Genomic DNA, 25,617 nt, shown 5'->3' with positions numbered 1-25,617 from the left:
TCTGAACTGAGGTCAACCAAGATAGCTGACTTCTACATGATCCCAGTAAACCTTGCCTATATTAATGATGCACACAGGTATATTCTCTGAAGTAGCCAGTATTTTTCCACTGCTTGTAAAAAATAACAAGAAACAAAAATGTGCAAACCATTATTGATTGCCCATTGGCAGAGTTCAATCTTGAAACTGTGTTGAAAATAAATAGCTGACTATTTCTTCATATTACACCAACAAGGCATAAAGTGAAAGAGAAAAGATCTGGATGACTACTTTTATCACGACACAAATGAGCATAGTACTACCTGAATATTGCCAGATTTACAGCACCAAGGGGTACAGCATTACAGTTGTTTCTTAAATATCTAAACTTGTTAAGTCAGATTTGTCACACTTATCACGCCACATAGACATGCATTTTTATAGGATAATGTGATAGAAACATGTTACGTCCTTACATTTTGAATGATTTTGACTCCACTGGGCTTCACAGACTTAATAAAACACACCTGGTGCAAGCCGATATGCACATTTAACTGGTTTTTGGATTTCAAAATTTGGTTGTAAAATCATTTCAGACCATTATGCAAGATGTCTTCAGGTATGGATGCAGGTCCACTTAACTGTATTTATTTGTTCTTGCAAATCTTCACAATTTACAAATGTCTACTTCTATTAAAATTGATTTACAACGCAGCAAAGAAATTAATTCCTCTCTGGCTTTTGTTTTTGTTCTGTCTCATAAATCATGACGATTTCTGGAAATGTTCACGATACTGGACTGTGCAGCAGTTAAAAACATATTATCTCATAATATTGATATATAATTTCTAGCAATGGAAGAAACTCTACTAAAAGTTAATGATCTATGTTGTACAATTTAAAAAGAATGCATGCTGGGATGGACAGAAATAAAACCAGAACTTAGAACAGACAAAGAAAAATATGTACAGCATACAGTATATCTAAAGTAATGCATGTAACATGCATCTGTTCTTCAAATTAAAAGCAAAGCCATACAGAGTGCCATGTTCACTGGTGTTCAGGTAATGTTGACATGGGTTACTTTTCTACATTCTACATTTTCTTTTCTGGCTGTGGAAATACCACTCAGGTCCAATGTAGCAAAATATGCCATCCATATGGGCTTGTAAATCTGAGATGTAAATGCAACTGTCTCCTACAATCAATTTCCAATTGGTGAAAATTCATAAAAAAGGACAACATTCTCATTCTAAAGCAGAGAACCCACAAAACTTTCTTTGCACGTGTCACAATAAGCTCTGAATTTAAAAGCAATCTACAACATTCATTTTTCCAAATGATGTTTAAAAAAAACACTGAATATACTTTCACAGCAAAAAGGTAAATGCAGTAGCCAATCATTTGCAATAAGGCACTAAAAACATAGTAACAACTATAACAAAGAAAACATAAAAACATTCCCTGGCACAATGAACAAACTGGCCTACTCATATTTACATATTTGTGCTACATATGAGTGCTGAACCTAGAGAGGAAACACGAGATTGAATGAAAAATGTAGCATCTGCAACACAAATGCTACCCTTTGCCTTTCCCTTGCAAACACTTCAAGTCACATTGTTGGGTTGGTAACCTAAGGCACATTAACCTATTCATCTAGTTCAAACATGGAATCCCTCAATCACTGTTCTGAAAAACATATCAACATGAGGGCTGTGCACATTCTCCTCCAGCTTGCCTCCTGTCTGGCCACTTGCCATTTGACAAGAACATAAGAAGCGGGAAGGCCTTGTTCTAAGTTGGATGGTAGAAAAAAAAAGAAGGCCATTCAGGTTTGTCTTGTAGCTAACTGACCCAATGATCTCATCCAGCAGGCCAGCTTGTTCCAGACTCTCACAAAAAGCAATGTTTTAGAGGAGTTAGCACACCAAAGGGGTGGTGCACATCTCACTGATGTCACCGAAAGCTCACAGGCACCTTCCGGACATTGACGTTTTCCTGCAAAGCTCAGTGCCTTTGGTCATTGCTAACTGTGTGTGAAGAATCCCTGTCACAGAGGACTGGAGACAGAGCCAATGTGATACAGCAAAATGGATTAGCTGCTCAGGAGCTCCTTTTACTATTGTGTCACATAACTACAGCATTGACTTGTCTTGTCCCTTGAGGTAAATCATATATTTGCTACCCTGGGCTTCAAAACAACTTGTAACAGAGAGCTTTAGAGAGTTATGCAGTACAGCACTTGACAATTTGCTGTACTCAGCTAATATGGCGCTGGTATTTAAATTTAAGAGGATAGAAACAGTTTGCCAAGAATTTTCAACAGCACCCACACAAAAGTCAGTGTGCAAACATTGCAAACTTATTACTTCCCAAGAGATCTATAGTTTTTAAAAAGCAAATAGTAACAACAACATCCTGTTAGAACTGATTTCAAAATTTCTTTCAAATTATATGAAAATAATTTACACACAGGGTGTGTTTTTTCAAACTGTTCCAAAAAAGGTAAAAACGGCATAGTTCATCCATCTATTAAACAAATCTGCACATTTTTTAAAAAGGTATTGTTTTCTAAGTCTGTGTTCTTCATTTACAGATTACCGTGCTCTGAGCATTGCAGAGTGCAAACCTTAAATAAGTAATTTAACATTTTCACAACTACAGTAAAAATGATTTGTAAGTTCTCATAATAGGTTAATGATAAACATCTGCAGAAAGATTTCCTCCCAGTGTCTTAATTATGTAATGTCATGCAGCTTCATGAAAATTAAAATTTTCATTTAAAGCACTGGTCTCTGTCCTGTCTGAAAGGCTAGAATTACAGCACCGATACTGCTGTGATCCGAGTCTGTCTGGACAGGTCATATGGACTTACTTGCGTATCTGTTTCAACAAAATGCACTGGGTAACTGTTGTAACTGTTGATGTATTTGAAAAGGTCTGACGAGCTATCATATTTAACAGAGATTCAGACACATCCATATTCATACAGTCTTCCAGGTCTGACAGTGGTCACCAATGTGTTTGTACTCTAAAAGCTGCTATGGGGGATCTCCAGCAGTACAAAGTAAAATGTTGTTCTGCAAGTCCAGTACAAGATAGATGCAGGGTTCAAATATTACTGCATGAATGGAATTTAAATACCTAGTTCCTCGCAACATTCTGAGATATTTATCCTCAAGTTGCTCACAGTATCAATGTCTGAGCTCAAGAGACACTCCAATTTGCTCAGTGTATAACAAATTAGAGGGAACACTGGCCATAATGTAAATATCACACAGAGATTTTCGCCAATTAATGTTTCTTATCTAATTGAGATCTCTCTTGTGAATGTGTGAATCTGGAAGAGTTCAAATCGCAACCGCAACCACTCTACGGTGTCAAACACCCTGCAAACCATTCATGCTTTGCACAAAATAAAACCTTCCTGCAAACTAGTATTCTTTCCATCTGACCTATGACATTTGTCTGCAAGAGAAGCATAAATGCTGCCTTAGTCCTCAAATGGAAGGAAACTGCTTCTCTGTTCCACAAAGCCATCCCCACACAGAGCAAATATAAAATTAAAATTGTATCTCAAATGTACACCTACCAAGTTGCTGAAACAGAAGGGCCACACTTTTGCATGTAACAGGAAGATTATCATTCAGTGGAGTCTGTATGAGCTGTCTGTCCCCTGCTCCAAGAGAAAACAACTTCTGAAAAGATACAAAAACCAACATGTAAGTCCTTGGTACAGACTTTAAAAAAATGGAAGGTGTTACATAGGGAGACACAAAATCACAGGAACTGTATTTGTTCATTATGGCTTTCCTAAAATTCTAGGAATATTTTCACCATCTTTTACCTATAAAAAGGCATAAAAAGATCACCTGTTGAGCTCCAATACATATCATTTCCCAAATCTTTTCCTTTTCACTGCAAACACAAAAAGGAATATATTCCGTGTTGTTGTCTTTTAGCCTGGTCTCATCAGATCTCACAAGCTACGCTGGGCTAGGCCTGGTCAGTCATAAGGTGGGACACGTCCAACGAAAAACTTTTGCAAATGGTGTTGGAGGAGCAGCAGAACGTGCTCTGTCCTCTGGATCGCAATATCCAAACCAATATCCCTGTTTAGCGTCAGGGCGACACTGTGTCACAGGAAGTGCCATCCTTTATATAAAACATCCAGACTGCTTATTCATTAAAGGATCCACGGCATGTTTTGAAGGAGAGGGAGCCCTGGATAAATTGTACAATCTGGCCTTCCTAATGTTCCCCCTTCATTCAACGGGTGAAGCGATTTCTCACTTTTCCACCGGTGTGGTGGAGCTGCTGGTGGTACCAATGGCTGAGTGTCACCCAGGTGAGTGCAGCACAGTGGGTGATGTAGTTCCCCTTCTACATGTAATGAGCTATGGCATCCTTTGGAGTGTAAGGAATACATAAAATGTAAGGAACTGAATATTATGATATTATGAGATAAATCTAAGAGTTAAAGTAGATTTCCAGAGAAATAACAAAAAGGCTAACAAAAAGTTTTATACAGAACATAGAATTTGAGCCAAGAGCACTCATGTTGAAACTACACAATGCACTAGTTTAACTTCACTTGGAATACTGTGTTACATTTACATCACCACTCCACAAGAAAGATGTTACATTGTAGAGGCACTGCAAAGGACAGCAACCAAACTCATTTCTGGTCTAAACAGTCTATCTCTGACAGACTGAGGTCTGTCAATTTTTCTTCTAAGGAAAAGGGAAGAACATGTAAGGACACATGCTCTTTTCTGTTCCTGAGAACAGAGTTCTCCGCTGTTTTCTTGTTCTTAATTCTTGTTCTCTGTACCTCTCATTCAACTCAAGAGATCTTCTGAGGTATTCCAATAGAATACGATACAAAAAAATCTAAACCTTATTTTAACAGAAATAATGACACAGTCCAAATATGTCAAGAAAAAAAGTAAAGTACGTACAGTGAATTAGTTTGACTTTTACACGTAACCAGGAAAAGAGCAAATTAATGCATGCTAACTTCCACTTGAATGTTTAAAAAAGGATGTACAGTAGGTGACAGGGACCATAGTCTCTCCTCAACATTTCCAACCAAGAAGGGACGAGTTCTGAGTTTAAAATCATTTCACACTTTTTTTCATGGGGCTTACACGTACAGACAAAACATGTGTGTCTATGTGGGTATATGTATCAAGGTAGATTTTGGATTGGGAACCAGATGAAAAGGTTTCTCTATCTTGCATTACAGTTCATTTAACCCTATGAGCTTGCAATTCCTTCTCTACTGAATAATGACAAAGCTATGCATGTGATTTATAATTAATTTTCTGTTTAGGAACTGCAAAATGCATTGAATGGTCAACAACACACAAGTTGTGATATAAAGAGAATTTTCTGAAGGTCTCGTTAAAAAAGGCTGTTGTTTCATTAACCGAATTTTAAAAATTTCAGGAACGTATTCTGGTTTGCTTCAATATGCTGCTCAGTACAGCAGAATTCTGTTCAAACTATAGTATTTTATTTCCATCTAAAACCCTCTACTCCAAGATTAACTTAAAGCTGAATCCTGAGATATGATCATAACCATTATATAACCGTAATTGTTTTAAAAAAAATCTCAAGGTATTCTTCATTTTATTAGTCTTAGGTTATTTTTGATAGGTTTCCTAAGACATGTTTAACCTACTGAGGAACATCAAATGTTTGGGTTTAAGCAACGGTTAATTCTACAAATTGTTATGGTACATCTTTAAAAACGAAATGTCAAGAAGCATCTTAAGCAGCACAAAACAAAAGAAAAAAGCATTATTTCGGAATTGGGACACATGACAAGCACTTTTCCTTTTCAGTTCACTTAAACTCAGGAAATGCGTACAGACGTTGAAAATTACACTACAAGTGGAAGGATGTCTTTCCACTGATTTATTACTACAGTTTTTTTTAAAGAAGTGTCAAATTAACCCAAGGGACCTCAGTCTAGAATGGAATTCTATCTGTCTCTAAAAAACAGTCTACAGGGACAAGGCATAGCTCAACTCCAATCCCCACGCAGACACCAAATATTTAAGGAATGGCTTACTTTCCCCGCAAATTAAATTATCTAGGAAAATAAACTCTGTTTCTTCACCTGAGAACCACCAGCCACTGGCACGAGGCATGTAAAGAGGTTTGCGACTAGACCCTCCAGAGGAAAATTGAGGCTGTCGATGTACACAGTGTAGATCAGGCCAAGGCAACCCTGTGGGACAGAAAAAAAACACACATGGTTCAGTTTTGGGACCTACTTCCATAATTACAGCAGTCTGAAAAATGAGCTTTTAAAAGGCATACCAGGGAGGAAATCATATATATATATATCATTTTATTCCTATGAATAAGGGTAATTATAACCAATTAAAGAACTTCAGACATGGCATCAACAATTTCAAAAGTCACACACACACTTTTATGTATATATGGGTTTCTATGCCTTTCCCCCCTCCAGTTTAAAAATAAATACATTGTATTTTACAGTTAATTTGAAAACAAATAACTTGGGACATTTTATGGTGTTTGTAATGTTAGAAAGCAAAACTGAAAAAGGTTTTGAATAACAGAAACCGATTGTACTACATGATTTTAGTCTCCCAAAAATAAGGTCTGGAAGCACTGAGGCACTGCATAAAGGCTATAAAATGCATATGACTGATAGTCATCAAAAATCATTGAATTAATTAGTAGTAGTTGCTTTAACTGCTTCAGTTTTAACATTTCCATTCCTGTACCAAAATACCACACACTCATGATTTCATCTGCATAATTTCAAGAAGACTATTTTCTCAAATGCCAGACCGAGTCATTTTATCATACTGGGAATAGTGCCACTACTAAATGAACTGAGGCTTTAGGAGGTAAAAGGACTGCTGAAGTCAGTGGATGAGCTGGGCTTTAAGAAGGATTTCCTGGCTCCGCATTGTTAGGTCTTAACATTGGGCTTCCCAGTTCCATAATCCTGTGTTATCCAATCCGCAGACAGTGGGTCTTGCTCGGTTTGAGGACAGGAATTTTATAAACCAGATGACAGACACAGTATATAGTGACTCTCCCTATAGCCAAATTAGCATAGTTTCCCAAGTTAATAACATTAAATATAGTGCTCTCCCTCAATAGCATCTTGAAGAACTTAAGAAGATGTCAAACAATGCATCTATTTTCTGCATTGCGGTTTTTATAAGCAAGCACAAGGACAAGCTGTGGGCTCTGTACGGAATTCTCCATGCTGCTTGACATTTAAGGAATTCTGTTTTCTGTTCCAGGAATAAATGAAGGAATGATAGGTGTTTGTAAAGCTATTTTGTCTTAGGGGGTACATGAGGTCATAGCAGCCCCAAACACACACACAAACCAAAAATGTTTTCACTAGTAGCCGTATCCTAACTGCACTAAACCGTCCCAGCAGGTGAGCTCTTACTTTTCCACACAGAAACCACTGCTAAAACTAACATGCCAAGGATTTGCCGGATGACTTGGTCCTGTTGTGGCGGCTCCCCTCTTAATGGGGACGTAAACTTTGGCTGTGTGTTTACTGAAGGTCAAAAGGCGTCTCCCTCTTCAACGGTCTCAGCTTTCACAGCGCATTATGCCGGCTCTCAGTGTCTGTGTGGAGTGCAGTCGCAGGTCGTTAATCCGTTATCTGAGCCAGGTACATGGAAAACTGACAGCCATTCCCGACACATTCTTGTGCTGTTTTATTCCATTCTCCAAAGCTTTTTTTGCATTCCTCATTAAATAGCACATTTTTTTGGTTTTGTAATTGTTTCAGAATTCAATTCCGTGGTCCTAGCATTATCATTTTTTTTACAAGAGTTCTACTATATACCAAAAATTTATGTTTAGTTTACCATCTGCATGTCATTTGTTTCTTAGTTTTAATTTGCTGCACGTATGAAATCAAGCCATGGTGATGAACAACACAATGGAAAACAGTGACTTCTGACTTGTATTAATGAAAGTGCCCTTTGTCACAAATACAAATCAATGTTTAGACCACTTTTATGCAGAGCTCTAGAAGAACCTTCTGGTAGAAAGAACCCTGTCCACAACTTCTAACAACAAAGGTGAACCTCTGGGAGATTTGATTTCTCACAGAATTCAACTGTAAAAAGTTTTTAAAAGTGTAACACAAAATCACTCTGATTACCCTGAATATTTCTGGGAAGTCGAGTCTGGAGACTAGGATAAGACTTTTTGGTGCAAACACTTGGGCAGGCTGGATAAGGCCATTCTCCATCTCATCCTCATCGCCATCTGCCTCTTCATGCTTTGATCCCTACAAAACAAGGACATACATACAGCAACAGCAATCATAATATTATAGCTTATTTTTGTCTGATACATCTTTTCTTGTATTCTTAACCACTGGACATATGGATGGTCTTAATAAAAACTTAAAAAAACTGTATAGACTACAGACAATTTTGTGAGCATTTAAAGTTGAAGCAGATGCACTTCTTGTAAAAACCAACAACTACTGAGCGGACAATTTTTGAGAATTTAGAGTCTGGATGTCGGTCTCCAAAAAAAACATGGGACTTTTATGAAAAAGATGAGTCCAAAGCCTTCAGCAACACACAGCAGGGAGGAAATCTTTTGAATTTGTCATCCTAGCCTGATGCACAGAAGAGCAATATTAGCTCAAGGATAGCATAAGCATTACTAAGAAGTAATCATTTGCCAGAGTTTTAATTACTGGAGGAGTACCAGAAATGAATACCACATCCCACAAACAGCATCCGGATGACTCCACAATTTCTCATTGACAGTGATTGCAAAACACCTTACTCAGCACCTTCAGGAATTCAGAGAAGAGACCAGGAGGAACCCCTTAAGCCCTGTGCTTGTAACGCAAATCACATGCAGGCGTTGTTGAAGTGCGACTCCAGCTACCATAAAACCTATCCAAATGAACAAAAACACCGGATTACCGTGGAAAGGCTCACATAAGGAAATCTTCTCAAAGCACATATTTGAGGACGGAAGTTAGGAAACACAATGTTCTGCTCGTCCTGAATTATTGCTCCTTTAAACTCATGAACTCTAAAGACTTTTCAGCGATGATCTGCAGCCTTATATGCTCAAGTCACACTAGTTCTGCACATTTATTTCAGACATTAATTGTGCCAACCCTAATTTTGTCTTTTTTGGCATCTGGCATTTTTTATTACTGGTATTAGGTACAGTACACATTATAGGCATGACGCTGGAATTTATCGAATCAAAGGGGTAATTATCACCTTCTCAAATATTTTCACAAAAAAAGTAACCAAATATAATTAAATCTTAAAAATGAAGCATTTTGTTTAGCCAATTTAATGAGACACCAAACAGCCTTGACTCCAAACATTCACCACGGGTAGGCTTAATGAGAATATAATTATTTATAAATAAAATAAACAACGAAAGAAGACATTTTAAATTAACCTTGTCACTGTGTTATTAAATGGGTCTATTAATGTCAGAAGAAGGCAATAATGTCCATTAAGTAAAGTTTTGCTGTTCATAAGAGCAACATGAATGGAATAATTTCCCACAGGAAATAAGGAACAGAAGAAATAAATTACTGTGACATTAAGGGTAATCTTTAAGGTTCAAAGTCATCAGCACAGATTTATCCTTTCTTGGTCTTGTTAAAACAATCTGCAATATATTACTTGTCCAATGTTTATCCTGAGATGAGCAAATGAGGGGGAAAGGGAGTTTTTCTTTCTTCCTTTAATAAAAAAATGGGTGTTTTGAAATTCCAATATTTTGCTCCAGGTTAGGCAAAACAACTAGTCATTTCACGGGGTAATAGGAGAAATATAAGGACCACCACAGTCACCATATCAGTGACTGGCCACATTTATTTACAATAAGTGGTCGGTCTCCTCTATAGAAGCTAAATTCAATTTGACTCTCATGGTTAACAACAGAGAACAAATCACACTGCCATCTCCTGGCAGGAGACAAGAAAACATCATCAAAAAATCATGATTAATATTTATTCTAAAAGGGCTGAACACTACAGAACTACACACCCAACAATAGCTGATAACCTGCTGAAGCTGGACATTGTTTTCTTTTGCAAAATGTGTGCTAGAACACCACCGATTGACAACATGTTTACCTTACTGCTAACTCCTACACTTCTATTGAATTTCCTCAGCCCAAGTGTAAGATCTGTACTTTACTGTATATTTTATACAGAATATGAAAAAGTATTTTAATTTCCCACTTGTTAGGACTAACATTCAGCTCTTACTCTGATTCACCTGTGGCAAAGAAAAGTCTTGTGAACACACAAATTCAAAGCATGATACTATATGTCCAGCCACAAGGTAACAACAGTCAAATTAATGGACTACACTACAGTATGTTAGTACAGATGTCAGAAATGATATATACAGTACAAAGATCTTTATGTTTAGGTCACTCTCCTTTACAAAGATGCTGATGTGTTTTCCAGCAATTATTTCATTACTTTTTATCTTCATCTTAGGATATCTGAGTGCAACTCATGTGCCAACATAGATTTCAGTACAACATGCATTAGTACAACATGTACAGTATATGTCTATACAACATATAGAAAATAACGTATCATAATACTGTACAGTACCGTTTCTCACTTGCAAAAGTGCAAATTTGCTATCCTTATAACCTTTTTTATTGTAAGATGCTACTTTTAAAGTTGCTACTGTATATAACATAACGCTTATTATTATTTAGAATTATTACTATGTCCACACCTTTGATAAAGTCTCTTAAAATTTGAACCATCAGTTATTTTGTTCTTTACTCTGCGTGCAGTCTGGTTGATTCTGCACGCAGCTTCCTCATCAAAAACTCACCATTGAGCCTCCTGCCATTTTCTATAATGCACGCAGCTTCTAAATTCAGAGATAATAATTAATTGCTTACACTTATATAGCGCTTTTCTGGACACTCCACTCAAAGCGCTTTACAAGTAATGGGGACTCCCCTCCACCACCAGGTAATAGTGAACTCATACAACTTGGAATGACAATGCTGCAAGCTCAGAAGTGCCAGCTACATCTCTGGGGCTGATGTTACATAGCAATTAGCCCCAAAAATCCCAGGCTGATTCAAGCCCACCAGACCTGTTGATTAAGTTATGCACCACTGTTTTCTGCATACTTGTTGAACTACTTACTGTTGAACACATACTTGTTGAATTCAAGTATGCAAATATGTTTCCATGACTGTGACCAGGGATTTGTGGACTACTGGGCTCAAGCTTTGCTTTCAGCAAGTCCATTCATAAGCTTGCTCGGACAAATAAGCATTTTTTTCCAGAGGCTGTGATTCAGAAGATTTTGCATAATGCATGCTACACATACCTTGAGAGTTATGAGATTTGACAGCATGTTTCTATATTGCTGCAGGAAAATCAGAGCAACATTTGTGGGAAAACAAACCAAACTTTTTTGTCACTGGTTGAAGGTTTTGCTGAACGCAGCATGGGAAAAAAAAAGAACTGGGAGCTGGCCAACCTACCACTTTGAAAAGCTGAAGAAAAACATGTCATTGACTGTGACTTCCAAAAGAACGGCAGTCCATTAAAATAATTTGGTGCAGATAACTAAAAGTATTTTAACAATCAATAATTGTGCCATTCTGGAATGCAGAACTTAAAGACTTTTCTGCAGGAAAAACAGAAGAAAAAATGGTCTGTAGTCAAACTTACAGAATTAACCATCAATCGTGTGTTGCTTATTTACTATTCATTAGTGTTTTTATTTCCCTGGGAGTGAACTTTGGCATTTGCCTGGTTTAATTCATCCCCTCAGAGACGACCTTAATTATGGTTATTTTTGGTTAAGTTCAAACCAAGTTTAAGTTCAGAAATTTAAGAATTTGCTAAGGGTGATGGATTTTCTTATTTAACTTTTTTACATTACATCAAAACATAAGCATTCCTCATTTACTAAAAGGACTGGTTTCTTGGTTCACTGTATTAGCAAGTGTGAAAATGACATCTTAAATGCAATCTCATTTGCAATAAAGACACCGTCAAATCTTAAGTCTTTTTAATGGTCACAGTTCATTTCTGTTTGGGAGTCATCACCCTTATTAACTATATACATTAAAATATAGATTTTTAAAAATCACCAACTAAACTGACTGCCAGGTAGAACTGTTTTAATTCAAAAGAAATGTTTGGTTTCATGTTTCAAATGTACTGTACAGCAGACACCCCATACGTAAAATACCCTTTTTAACTATATAGTATTTGAATTCATACTGTATATACTGCAGAAAACCTCTTTCAGCTAAAGATTAAGGTATTCAACACATGGTAAAAGAATATCATTTAGAAATAATTACATATACGGTAGAAATATAATGGAATATTTACAATACTTTCTCCAGCATCTTATCAAGGTCACATGAACCACAAGAAGAATAAATTGTTGTTGTACTGGCACCATGATTTATTTTAAGAAGGTAGCTGCATCAGCATGCATAGGTTGCAAAGGAATAGGTAAAGGTTTATTCCATGCAGAAAAGAGGAGAAAATAAATACGTTTTGGCTGAGAAGCCTTCTTCAGGTGTGCATGACACAGCTATAGGTACCTACTTAAAATAAATCATGGTGCCAGTATAACAATAATTTATTCTTCTTGTGGTTCATGTGACCTTGATAAGCAAATAGATAGCATTTTTTGGCAGAAAAGCATCCTAGAAAACTCCTCTCTCTACAAACTAAAGTTACCCTGCCTTTCTGGTCTTTAAACAGAATGCTTATAGCTGTGCCTGTGCTGAACTAGCAGATTCTTCAGTCTGTACTCTATTCCAAGACAGGCTCATGCCTCTGTTATCACAAAGCAAGAGATTAGAGCTTGTATTAGAAGTGGACAATCCATAGTGTGTGATTTTACACAAATACCCAATAATGCAATAGAGCTTTAGGGACTTCTGTCTGAAAAAAGCAGGTTACCACATATATCATAGAAGGATTCATGGAATTAATTGGCCTATTGAAATGTTTGCCTCACTTAAATCGATGAAGAAATTAAGTACAATGGGCTCTTGAGGAACACATTCCCATCTCCTTCCATGCAAGCAACCCATCACGGACACATGTCTCTCTCCCACTGAGCGCGTGTAGTTCCTTCTGGTGCATGCTTTCATTCTCCTCTGTACCTGAGCCACAGATCACTGCTGCACAGTGCAGGTCTCACAATGCAGGTTAATAGGCCAGTGGCATTTATAAACACCTTGTATTTTATAAGAGATGAGAAAAGCTGACCAAAAGATGTGCAAACTGAAGATGAAGGAGACCAGACACTGTAAGTCATTTGTAAAAGATTCTGGGATGTTTTTTGATTCAAATGTGGCACCTTCCACAATTCTGGAAATTCTTCTTCACAAACCCTATCTTGCACTGCTGGCCAGGTTTACAGTTCTCTCTAAATCTACAGCTTCATAAGAACAACGAGAAGCTTCAACTTGCCCAATTAAGCAAATAATGAGCTCAATAAGGTAGTTAATGGCTCAGGTGGAAAGAAAACCAGAAACCTCCTGGCCCTCTGGGAGAACCTGTGTAGCTCTCTGCTACAGTAATCTAGAGTTCATGGTGAGAACAAAAGAAAGCAAAGTATCACAGGCTGCACAAAGTGTACATAGAGACTAGTCAGAAATGCCTTCACAAATAACAAAAATAAAAAATTATAATGTTGATAATCCAGATTTACTGGCACGTGTGGGCTTTAGACCAGACTCGGCCTAAATAACTGGTGATGGTTAGGGTTTTCATATTTCATCAGCAATGTTTTGATTTCATTGGCGTAAGGCAGTCGTAGAAGACAGAATATAACATATAAAAATAAAAGAAAAGAAAACAAATCACTGTGGCCAGTGATAACCCTGCCTTTTGATCCCTTGTCAGCTCATGCTGGCAGCACACTAATGCTACTGATGGGGAGTCTTCCAGCTGTTTGTTATCACAGCACATGACAGAGGTGCTGGAGACTGGGTGAGCTGTAGCCCGACCTTCAAAGCAATTATAAGTCTTCCAGTGCAAAACACACTGCATTTTTATCTGTTTAGTTTGCTTTTTTCCTCTAAGGATATTCATGCTTTAAATTATAAAAGAAATAAAAAAGCAACTGTTGTTGACAGAGGAGGCTGAACAAAATGAAGAGATTTATCAGCAGTGAAATGGCAAGGTAAACTAATTAAAATTGTAGATTATTTAAGTAAAACTAGCACGCATCTGGCACCAGCGCTGGGGGGAAAAAAGGCAGTCCACAAGAGGAAAATCTGCACTGTTGTCAACATGCTGCTGTAACAGACTAGCAATTTTAATCAATACCAAGTCGCATTACAAAAATGACAACTGACGAATTACATGATACTAAAAAAGCAGGTTAATTGAAGTGAAGCAAACACTTCATTATCCAAATAATTCTGAGCAGCAGCGTCAGAACCCTTACTGAGCTGAAATTAAGCTGCTGGTCTGAAGTGCCCTTCAGAGTCTACACTGTTGCTTTAGCAGTTGCATGTATTTCAGGTGAATAAAAACAGCTAAGCAAAAATATTAAAACTCAACCGTAAAATGAAAACTGAGATGTGAGATTGAAATATGACGTTATATGCTTAGAATGGCTCGCAGACATATCTACAGAAGACATTATTTATGACTGATTTGGGGATGGCAGGCCACATACTGTAATTCATTATGAGCAAGCATGTATAGTGAATTCCATGTTAATGACCAGACAAGAACGGATATGGATGGATACAGAATTTTCCTTTAATGACATCTCTATTGTTATCTTTGGACTACAGAAAAACAACAGGAAGTATAGAGATAAACAATACAGTCATGGAATGCCTTTTAAACTAAACCAAAGTCATCTGAAAAATGTGTGTCCCTTTAGGGTGATAGATAATATTTGGGCTCCGGTCAGCTACAGTCAACATTTAACCACTATTAAATAACAAACAGCATGACAATAAATCCAGTAACTAAACATAAAATCTGCAAATCTAAACAGAACGTTAGCCTTATCCTAATGCTGTGTTTCACTGAGTCAAGGGAGAGAATTATACAGTAGATACAACAAGGTAACAATCCAAAGCAGGGCTGCAGTAGTATGATGGTTCACTGTGATTCATTATAATTCTGTACAAAGTGTAAAACAATCATAACCACTCAGCTAAAATTCAATTCAATTCAAAATTCAAATCTCCTTACTGTTGCGGTTCATATATCAAATGTGGAGAAACACGTCTGATATTTCGTTTTAAACCAAATCATAAAAGCACCATTATGAAATAATTATGCAAAAATAAATACGTAAGAACTGCAACTTCCAATATTTGCCATGCCAACCCGCAGCACTGATGTCATAAATGCAAACACTCATTCCATGATTAATAACATGCCAAGTACTTGAGGCACAGTCTGGAATTTCCGTTTGTCTGTAGCTTCTTTGATCTGCTATTCTGGGCAGTTATTGAGCTCAAAAGAGCCATCTTTCCGCATTTCCTTTTCCCACTTTGAGATCCTTGCCTCTGGCTGGATCAATAATTGACCAAAAGCAAAGATAATGGGCCTCTGTGTTTTAGGGTATAGAGTACAAATTGTATCCTCATTATGTATTTGCAAACAATACTTTTATTGTATTTTTATTTAGGATAACAAGGCGTGTTCATCTAGGAGAAAAAGAAAATTCAAAGATCTGCGTTTTTACTGTACCAAAGATGGGCAGAAATCTTTCATCACACCATTACCCCCAATTTAAGCATTTGTTATTTCATTCAAGACATGTAACACACAGACCCCTTTAGCTCTAACATTTGTTTTGGTAGAATTAGGCAGTCCATACTATTAGGGAACTATGCTTCAATGTCTGTCTAGATGTAAAGAGCTTTCAATATGCAACTTGTAGACCAGGAGTTTGTGCATCTGGTATACCCATACATCTGTTTACACACAGAAGAGATCCAGAGGCTCCAACACGGCTACAGAGGTGATCGATGACTAAAACTGGGTAAGCAATGGCTCACAGTACCTGAAGATTGATCTCTGCCTCGAAGAACGTCAGGCATGCGCAGTAGTGTCTGTCCGAATCAATGTCGGTCAGAACCACCACGAAGAAAGTGGGCGGTCTCCTCTCCCGGGACAGCTTCCATCCGCCTGGCTGGCAAAACTGAAACCGAACAGAGACACGACACACACCCATGAAAAGGCATGACCAGCACCAAAGGCTACCTATGTTCCTGTATGCCACTATAATTAAACATATACTGTATACGATAAAGATTTCAAGCCAATGACTTGAACTCATGAGGGCATAGTAGCAAAGAAATGTTATTTTTTGCTTATAAAGTTACGCTACTATGTCTGGTATGGGGACAGCACCCACTAATCTATGTACTGTAATGCTGCACAAAACCAAACTATACCAGCACATGTGTGAGGAATGTTGAACTTTCTGGATAATGGATACAAAAGACAACTGCATTTCCTAAAAAAAAAAAAAACACGAGGACAAAAATAGGTGTAGGGTTTATGAAGAGGAAGGGGGAAAGCATCAGAAAATAATTGGCCAATCAACGTAAATCAAATTAGTTTTGGGTACAATAATTTATAACTGTGTAGATCAAATGAGTTTGTTTATGCCAGAACTGGTTTGATGAACAGGTTGTACTAGTACTGTATATCAGTGGTCCTTCATCCTTTAAATTTACTGCAAAAAAAATAAAGCAAATGCTTTGGGAAACCAAAACACATTGCTTTCCTATTTTTTTTAAGTCTGTTTATATGTATTTTGCACATCAAAGATCTTTTACACTTCACACTCTTTCACTTAATGTGTTTAACTTGGGATACACAGACACACACTGTATTCCATCTTTTCAAAGAGAAATACAGCTGCCTTCTTCTGCTGCTAACACAGTTGCTGAATGATCTGGCAATTTCTCCCCACTTTTCTACCAAATTAAATTTCAGGAGGTTGACAAAACCAGTGCAATATCATTAAACACAAAATCTAAGGACATATCGTTCCGATGCCAGTATATTGATTGAAAAGGGTTTGAAACTCATCATAAAAAATCACGTTAAAAGCTAATGTTTCAAGAGGCCTGCCACAAAAATTTCCAAAAGATTTGGAAGAACATCCAGATTCTTGTCAACTGTGATACAATGGCTTTTAAGAAAACCTCTCTTATGAGTAACATATTCACTAAACACTGAGTACTGATTATTACATTTGACAGATTCCTTAAATGGTTTTACTGTATACAACTACAGTAAGTCAAGTTTAGGGCAAAATGCTTTCATCAAAATGATCATCTGCAGGACAATAGCTAAACGTGGACCCGTTTTATCAAAAAAGGATGTGTTAAATTAAAACAATTTCCTTATTTCAACTGAGAAATGGAAGTTACTACATTTATACCTGATAACATTTCAGACTAGATGGTATTCAACAAAAGAAGCAATGGAAGGCATTTTCTTGTAAGCAAAAACACTAAGACGTCTTGCACGTACAGTGAAGAAAAATGTCCAGAAAACTCAGTGAAATATTTTCAAATTCTGATGCTGGGTAAATTAATGTCTGGGAGAATAAAGTGTGCTGAAGCATTCACATTCGCCAGATAAGGCAATATTAGGGCAGTCTTCTCCTCCCGCATCACACAACAGAGCGAGGTTTCAAACGCAGGAGACAGCTACAGTAACTGATGTAGTTACGACACGCAAATGAGGAATGTTTGTCTTGTAGTACATCTGCAGGAATGGAAGCGCACCAAGTCCCTGAGGTGTGCAGCGTATGCTTGGAAATCACAGTCAGGATGGAATGCTGTCTTCAGACATTGGAAAAGAGCAAGGCAAGAGTTGTGCAAGATTCCCTCCGGGATAAGGAAAGGATGCCAGCATCCTCAATCAGACACAATACAAGACAGGAAATCTGGAAACCTGCAATCCAGGCAAAGCTTTCAGGACTTGGACTAAACAAAAAAAAAACCCAAGGACAAATACGGAAAATCCCAAGCAAATACAAAAGTATTCCAAATATGAAATAAATCATTAAAAAATAGTTCTCCTGATTGTGAAAACCTAGGAATGCATGGAAGGAAAGACATAATAAATTAGATTAATGCACCGCTGTATTCTTCTTCTTTTTTATTTATAGTAAATCAGCTTCTTTTTCTTCCTACAGTACATAATGTCGTTGTTGACTGTTGGGCGAAGGAATAGGGATTTGTATCTTTCCTTGCACTGGGCTCAAAACAAAGAGGTAGCAATTGCAAATCTGGGACAGATCCACCGCTTAAACAAAAACGCAAGGAAAACTGAGACGAAAAAAAGATTTCACTGCGACTGATTTATTTTGACTCAAGAGCCAGCAGTCCGCGTAAAGGAGAGTTCACACAGCTCTGCAGTGCTGGTGGATAGTCGGTACTCCGCTCACTTCCATCAAGAGGGAAAGCTGAAAACGCGGGAAGCATAGAGCCTACGCGTTCACATGCATATCCATTAAACAAAACAGTAATACTGTTTAAAGATTTTTATTTCTGTAAATATTGTTTTAAACTTGGCAGCCAACTACACGCTGCGAAAAGTCAGTTCGGGAAAAATAAAAATATTATTTACAGCTGGCCTGACATTAAGTTTGACTCATTTGACCTATTTATCGCTTGTTCTCCCATATTCCGCAGAAATCTGGAACATTAAATTGACAGCTCATCGCCCCATTGCATTTTGGAAGTGATGTTAAAGGAGCAGACACTTTCTGAGAGTCTTCCAGCACTGTAGTCCATTTTCAAGAATACACTTTTTTACACTTTGGGATATGAAAATAAATTTTAATTCAACAAGAAGATTGACGCTTATCAAGGCACAACTAAACCATGGCACATTTGCTGACACTGAATCATATATCATTCAGGCTTATTAACTCCATATTGAATTGTAAGAGTGTTTCCACTACATATGTTAAAATACTGTAAGACACTGTGATTACTAAGCTTCATGTTTGCTACACTACAGTTTTTTTTATTTTGTAGAAGACAAAAAAATGTTTTGGAGGGTGATATCATGGCACGTTTTTGCTCATATTTTATTTAGTGTTTAGCACACCACTTGCACTGAGTTAGTTACTCTATAACGATGAATTGTAAGAGTGTTTCTACTAAACATGTTGCACTGCTAATAATCCCATACTCAGGCTAGGCATATGACAGGCCTGGATCCATGACTGCAGAACAGAACTCAAGAGTGGAAGAGTACTTTTCCAATTCAGCCACTCAGGATTACATTTCTATTATGTTCTGATCAGCTAATAAGGGAAGATAATGTGAGGCTAACTACAGGATTATGCAATCATAAAGCAAGGTTTCTTTATTATACAAAATCAGATACCCTGCCTGGGTATTCCAGACCTAGACCTTCACTCCACCTATCCTTCCTTAAAAGTATCCTATCTGTCTTCTTAAGGTATTCTTTCTGAATTACATATGGGACAAGCAATAGGAGTACGTCTTCAGTTTTTCACCCACATCAAAGCAGTGGTACTACCCTCTGCCCTGAGTATTGCAGCTTTGAGAAACTGAGCAAGTTTTGGGATGGGAAACACCTTGGAAATCATGTTGCTGCTGTTAGTGGTGTAGACAGAGCATCAGGCTAAAAAAATTTCCAAACTAACATACGAGTATTGTGATCACTGGACTTTGTGTAGGAAGTGTCATTCGTCAAATGAGACATTAAAGTCAGATTCTGTCATCATAATCATTTAAAATCTTAGGCACTGTTTCTCAGAGCAGGGATGCTAATTCGAGTGTCCTGGCTAAATTCCAGTACACACAGCCTATCAAAAAAGCCCCCGTTGATACAACTGGTGAAAGAATTTCTCACTCCTCCATTAGGGATGCTGACACATAAATCATTGATAATTTTCTTATTGTTTTTAATTACTTGATTATTATTCATAGGTAAACCACCACATTGAAAGAAAAAGAGAACAATGAACTGTTGACACAGTAGCACACCCCATCTCCATATAAGTACCTCTTTTTAATGTAGAAATGTGTAAAATATCCAACCTGTATTTTATTTTCCAAGTCCTAGTTATCACACTGTAGGTTACACAAAAAGACAAGCATTACTCTTTTCAGTAATTTTCAATTGACATTTCAGTAATGTTTTACATCACCTTAAAACAATATCTGATGTTTGCTTTTCACGCACTATTTAAAAAAAAAAACTTGGAACAAATAAAATAGGCTGCAATATTATTGAGTAATTAAACAAAGAGAACAAAACTGTGACATTAAGAGATGTGCAAACTTTAAGAGGGATTTAAGAGATAAGAAGCACCATACAGTATGTTACTACAGCAAAACAGAAACTGCAGCAACCGGACAGCTGCCGATAAAAAACATGCATTGTTACAATTTGGTAATCTGTGAAAATGCAACTACAGAAATTCATTTTCATCCTGTTGTGGCAGCTAGTAAACTTTCAGGCTTACAAAGTCTAAGACCATTCTTCTCAATCCCTTGAAAAGCAAACTATATGTAGTAAATTCCCAGTGAAAGAAGAGATCAAGGATATGAAATGTTAAAACAACAATGTAATGCTGGCACTGAAAACAGAATCATGGAGTACATTCAATTATTCATTTCTTAGAAACTCATACGTGCTGAACACTGAAAGGCTGCAAGACACACAAAGGGGTCACTTAGTCAACTGTTTTTCGGAAACAAGTGCTTTCATACAGGAACTGGCCATGACAAAGTCAGTGAGTGAGTCTCTATTGGGACCGACCAAAAGCTGAGAGGGCTCTTTTTGAGAAGAGATCAGAACACTTCAGGTACCGTAACTGCGGAAAGTGTTTAACAGCTGTTGCAAATTACTAAAAAGACTTAATTATTTTAAAAATAATTAAGGCCTTAACCATCATTCTATTGTCCTATTCCTGGTGTATCTTTTTTCTCCTATGATTTCCTTCTCTCTCTCTCTGTTTAATGTGAGGTTTAGATAAATCCTTTACTTCCTTAACTGTTACCTGACCTGGCCTGTTTTGTGTGAGGGGCCTTAAAGGTTTCTGCTCAGCTGTGCACACACGCAGCTTAGACAGAACACAGCGTGACTCCCTGTTCCATGTGATACGATACCATAGGGCAATACAGACCCAGATACAGAGAAGAAAGACCTGAAAAGAATCCGAAGAACCAGCAGGTGAAGGGTACAGAGCCCTGGGAACGGGCTGCTCCAAACCTAAGAGAGCCGTGGCTGTCAGGGCCTCAGGAAGCACCTCTACATCCATGTGGGAGTGCATCAGTGATCTTGGCCTGAGAGCGCTCGGAAGCTGGAAGCTTCAGAGACACCCGACTGCTGTCTCACTCCTACAGAAGCTGCGAGCTTCAGAGACACCCGACTGCTGTCTCACTCCTACAGAAGCTGCACAGCTAGACTGCCAGTGAAAGCAGCACAATCAGCATCAAGAACAGACAGCTTCAGGCACGACCACTTTTGCTGATGGGTCTAACTCTTTTACAAGGCTGATGGAAATTGAGATAAGATTGAGATACATTTAGATTACAGCTTGTTGTACTCATTTGCACACATTATTGTTACGAAATAAGTGTGGTTAGGTTACATGTTGCTAGTGCAAACGACTGTGACAGCATGGTTTAGATGATTTTTCTTGTCTGAAAAACCACCTTTTCCCTTTTGAGTGGTCCTTTCTGAGCTTGTTTGCTGATGTCTGGAAAATGAAACAATAAGTTTGAAATAAACTAACTGCTGTACACCACAAAACTTATACAATACAAAAGAAGACATAATTCTTTCTCTAACCTACTTTGTTTGCCATTAACTGCATTAATTAGATTATACAAAGTGCCACACCACAAACTGAATTTTAATTTCTTCTCTATACGAAATGCAAACAAATTATTAAACAGTAGTAAGCCCTTAAAATACTGTATAATATGTGCTTTAAATTTCGATGTACATTTACTTTACATGAATAACAGAGATTCATTAACATTTAATACTGTCCAATGCCAGTCTTAAGTTCAATAACACTAAACTCCTGACTTGTAGAGAGCCACTGTATTTTCAGGTGCACTGCTCCTGTAGCTACAATTAAAATGGGACATGACTTTAGAGAAAAAATGGGTACTATTTATCTGTCTATATAGTCCACTCAAATCTACAACCCTTTTGAAGCAAGAAGACCATGAGTTTAAGGAATCATGTCACAATGCCAAAATCTTAATTCCACCAAAATCTCTTCAATATTTGGTCCTAGTGAGCTGGGAAAATGCTTGCATAAAGTCTGCATCTTAATACCTTTGAAGCAATGACTGCGGTGGTAGGACTTTGTTTCAGGAAGCATCTGGGAAGGGTATTCACTATAGCAGACGCTTGAATACAGAACTCAACAAGCTTAGATGGACATAAGATATGACAGATACATTCCACAGTACCTAATTACAAACATAAATGCTTTTCTTTGTTTTTCATTCCACAGATGAGAATAACATACTCAGTTTAACAAGCACCGGTCATGACTGGAATTGTATTTTACAGCGTATAAAAAACGAACTGGAAAAAATGGGAAGAATGCCTTGAAATTTAAAATTCAACATCACAGGCAATTTTTGTTTCATTAGAGATAATTTCTATGCACAAACAACATAACAAAGGGAAGTGCTTCTGACAGCGATTATGGGACTCACTGGTTTACCTTACATGACAGCAAGAAGGACAGTTCCACAGATGTATTACAAACTTGTCTCAGGGGTACAAAGAAGAAATATGGAGTCCACAAATTTAAAATGTGGTGAAGTATGGAAAGGAGAGCTCAAGAGCCAGCTCGACCTTTTTAAAGCAACAACAAGATGCTGTAAAATACTAAGGACTCCTTAGTCAGCTCCTACATTCCCTATAACTGTTTTACACTTCCACATTATCCATTAGAAAGAAACACACAACAAATTAATTTATAAGAATATGTAATATGAGGAAAGCTGATGACACCAATAACTTTCACTCAATAAAAAGGTAAAGAAAGAAAAAATAATAAACAATCAGAAAAAACATGAATAATTACTAAACTACATACAGTGTACTGTACATCATATGATGTCTACATCTGGTGTCCACCAAGTGAAACCATTACTTTCTGTTGCGACGAAAGCAACTAAAATACAGTATAAATTGGAAATATGTTTTCCACAGTACAGTGTGATGAAACAGAACTCCGTGAAAGTACTGAGATTAAAATTCAGCAGGACTGAAAAAGCCAACTCTCCACACTTGGCGCATCGAATTCTCACGCTAAACCCTGAGAACAGCGATTACGCAAGTCACACATACAGTACTAGCCGTTTCTGAGTTTTATTTATTGGCTTTTATAACAGCTCATCGTCAGCTTTTCCACATAAACCTACTCGTCTATGTTCTGTCAACAAACAATGTAAAATAATATTTAAAATATCAAACATAAAATAATATCAAAAGATAACATGCAGTGAAAAAACAACAGGCTTATGCTTTTTTAACTACACTACAATAATAATCAACTACACACAGCTGTGAGGCACGTTGCACATCACATGATGACTGACAATTAATATATATAACACACATAAAGGCTAAACTGTTTAGAGTCAGGAATTTGTTAAAAATGCCAAAAAAGGTCTCTTATAGTAACAAAAGGTTTTAAGGATTGAAACCTGTGTTTACAACTAACTTTAACAATTCTTACTGTACATGGACAAAAATTTGCTATAAGAAAAATGACAAAAAAATCAGGCTTGAATGATTCTGTAATTACAATGTTATACCAGACATAAGCAAACAAAAGACTGAGGAAGTTCTCTTGATCACATGATCAAATATAACAATATGATACTTCCAATTAAACGATAATCTTATTTCACACTCATCACAATCCGTAAAGTTGTTTGGGGTAAAATACTGAATTTTATGCTCGTTTCAAATATGCATCTTTAAAAAAATTAAACATGAAAGAGGCAGAATTCAAGACATCTGAACAAAAGAACAAAACAAAAAAATTAAGGAATTTTCCTATAAAATGTAATAGGATATGTATTGTGTGTCATCCTTTTCCAGAAATAATCTGTACTTTTCAAAATGTCTAGATCTTAAAACTGTACCAATAAATTTTGTTTAATAAACTGGAACATAAAACCAATAAATAATAAAATAAAACACAATAACAAAAGCTCTATAGACAATTGTTTTGCCCACTTTTTTGAATTAAAAAGAAATACGCAATGCTTTGAATTCCAGGCGAAACTGGAAAACCATTGCATGGCTGGTTGAAGCTGTAGTGTATTTTGTGGAAAACAACAACTAACCAGATGTGAACTTTCTTTTTTATTTTTGGTGGGGGTTTTTTGTGGTGCAGGAAAACAATTTGATTACTTTAAGGAAAGAAATGTCATGGAGGGGAATATGACCAGCGGCATATCAGGTCAGTACCTGTGGTTCCAGAGAACAGTGGAAGTTTAAGCTACTGTAGGTGAACTTTCTACAGTGGTGAACTCTGGACCTGGATGGTTATTTACGTTCCGTGGCCAAGGCTAAAAAACACATGGCAGGAAGTCTTAACAGAGCAGAAAGTGAGGTTCTATTCTTAGACACGTCTACAGACAAGAAGGAAACAAACATAGGGCCGCAGCAAACATTGCCTGCATTGATATCTCCACTGTCAGCAAAAACCTGAAAATGTGAACCAAGCCTATTCCAAACCTAAACTTGGCAGAAGGTAGTAGCTCACAAGTCCTCCACATGAAACAACAGGGAATGGGAGGAGGTATTAGCCAATTGAAAAACAGAAAACAATAGATCCCCAAGTAGATACAATACGAATGGGGAAGATGGTGTGAAGACACCTTTAAGGACACAAAACATGCTGACAGTGTTACAGGAAGTCAAGGATATTTGAAGAAATTTGGCTCAAACACCATGATGTATATTTAGAATTCCACATTTTTTATACAAATTCTATTTTGGGGTGTGGGTCAGTTCTACTGCACGTTAATGGTCTGATCCTTATGTCCCGAACTGCTCCAGAAAAATTCAAAGCATTCAGCAAACGTGCAGGTTATTTTTATTGCTTTTTTCCTCAAAAGTGCACATGATGTTACTGGCACACCGCTAAAGCTGTGTATAGATGCATATGACACTCTTTTATTTCAATTTAAACCATTTTATTATTTTACTATTTATCACTGCTAGGAAACTAATACCATGTGCACCAGCTGGAAATATTTTTAAAAAGGTCAAAAACATATTAACAATCCTCAGAACCAAATAAAAATAAATTTACAGTTTTCATTATTAGATTACACAGTCAATTGCACCCCCACCCCTGACTTGTCCCATCCCTTACACTTGAGACAATATTTATCATCACAGTTCGCATCATCTGAGCCAGACTGCATTCTTATCAACTTGATATTATTCCCAAAACTTTACATTTCCAATTGCTTTCTTCCCTGTTACACAACATTGAACAGATGGTAGTTTTTATAAACGGATATTTTTAGAGTACCAAGGGAGATGGTAAAAATATTACAAGCACTCAGATTGCCGAGTAA

General features: G+C 37.1%; 1 protein-coding gene across 4 annotated transcripts in view; it reads right to left on the bottom strand.

The window, feature by feature from the left end:
* sbf2 (SET binding factor 2) overlaps nucleotides 1–25,617 on the bottom strand; it is a 143,117-nt gene that overhangs the window by 71,561 nt on the left and 45,939 nt on the right. For all 4 annotated transcript variants that reach the window (XM_015338329.2, XM_015338326.2, XM_006642611.3 and 1 more), the window contains exons 3-6: nucleotides 16,044–16,181; nucleotides 8,162–8,290; nucleotides 6,110–6,220; nucleotides 3,575–3,680 (exon numbers count right to left, since the gene is read on the bottom strand). In XM_015338329.2, the coding sequence (XP_015193815.2) occupies nucleotides 3,575–3,680; nucleotides 6,110–6,220; nucleotides 8,162–8,290; nucleotides 16,044–16,181 (484 nt within the window). The remainder of the gene's footprint in view (nucleotides 1–3,574; nucleotides 3,681–6,109; nucleotides 6,221–8,161; nucleotides 8,291–16,043; nucleotides 16,182–25,617) is intronic.

Source organism: Lepisosteus oculatus, chromosome 21 (assembly GCF_040954835.1).
Source record: "Lepisosteus oculatus isolate fLepOcu1 chromosome 21, fLepOcu1.hap2, whole genome shotgun sequence".
In the NCBI taxonomy this organism is placed as follows: Eukaryota; Metazoa; Chordata; class Actinopteri; order Semionotiformes; family Lepisosteidae; genus Lepisosteus; species Lepisosteus oculatus.
Note: the sequence above shows the minus strand (reverse complement) of the source record. Positions and strands in the feature narration are given on the sequence as shown.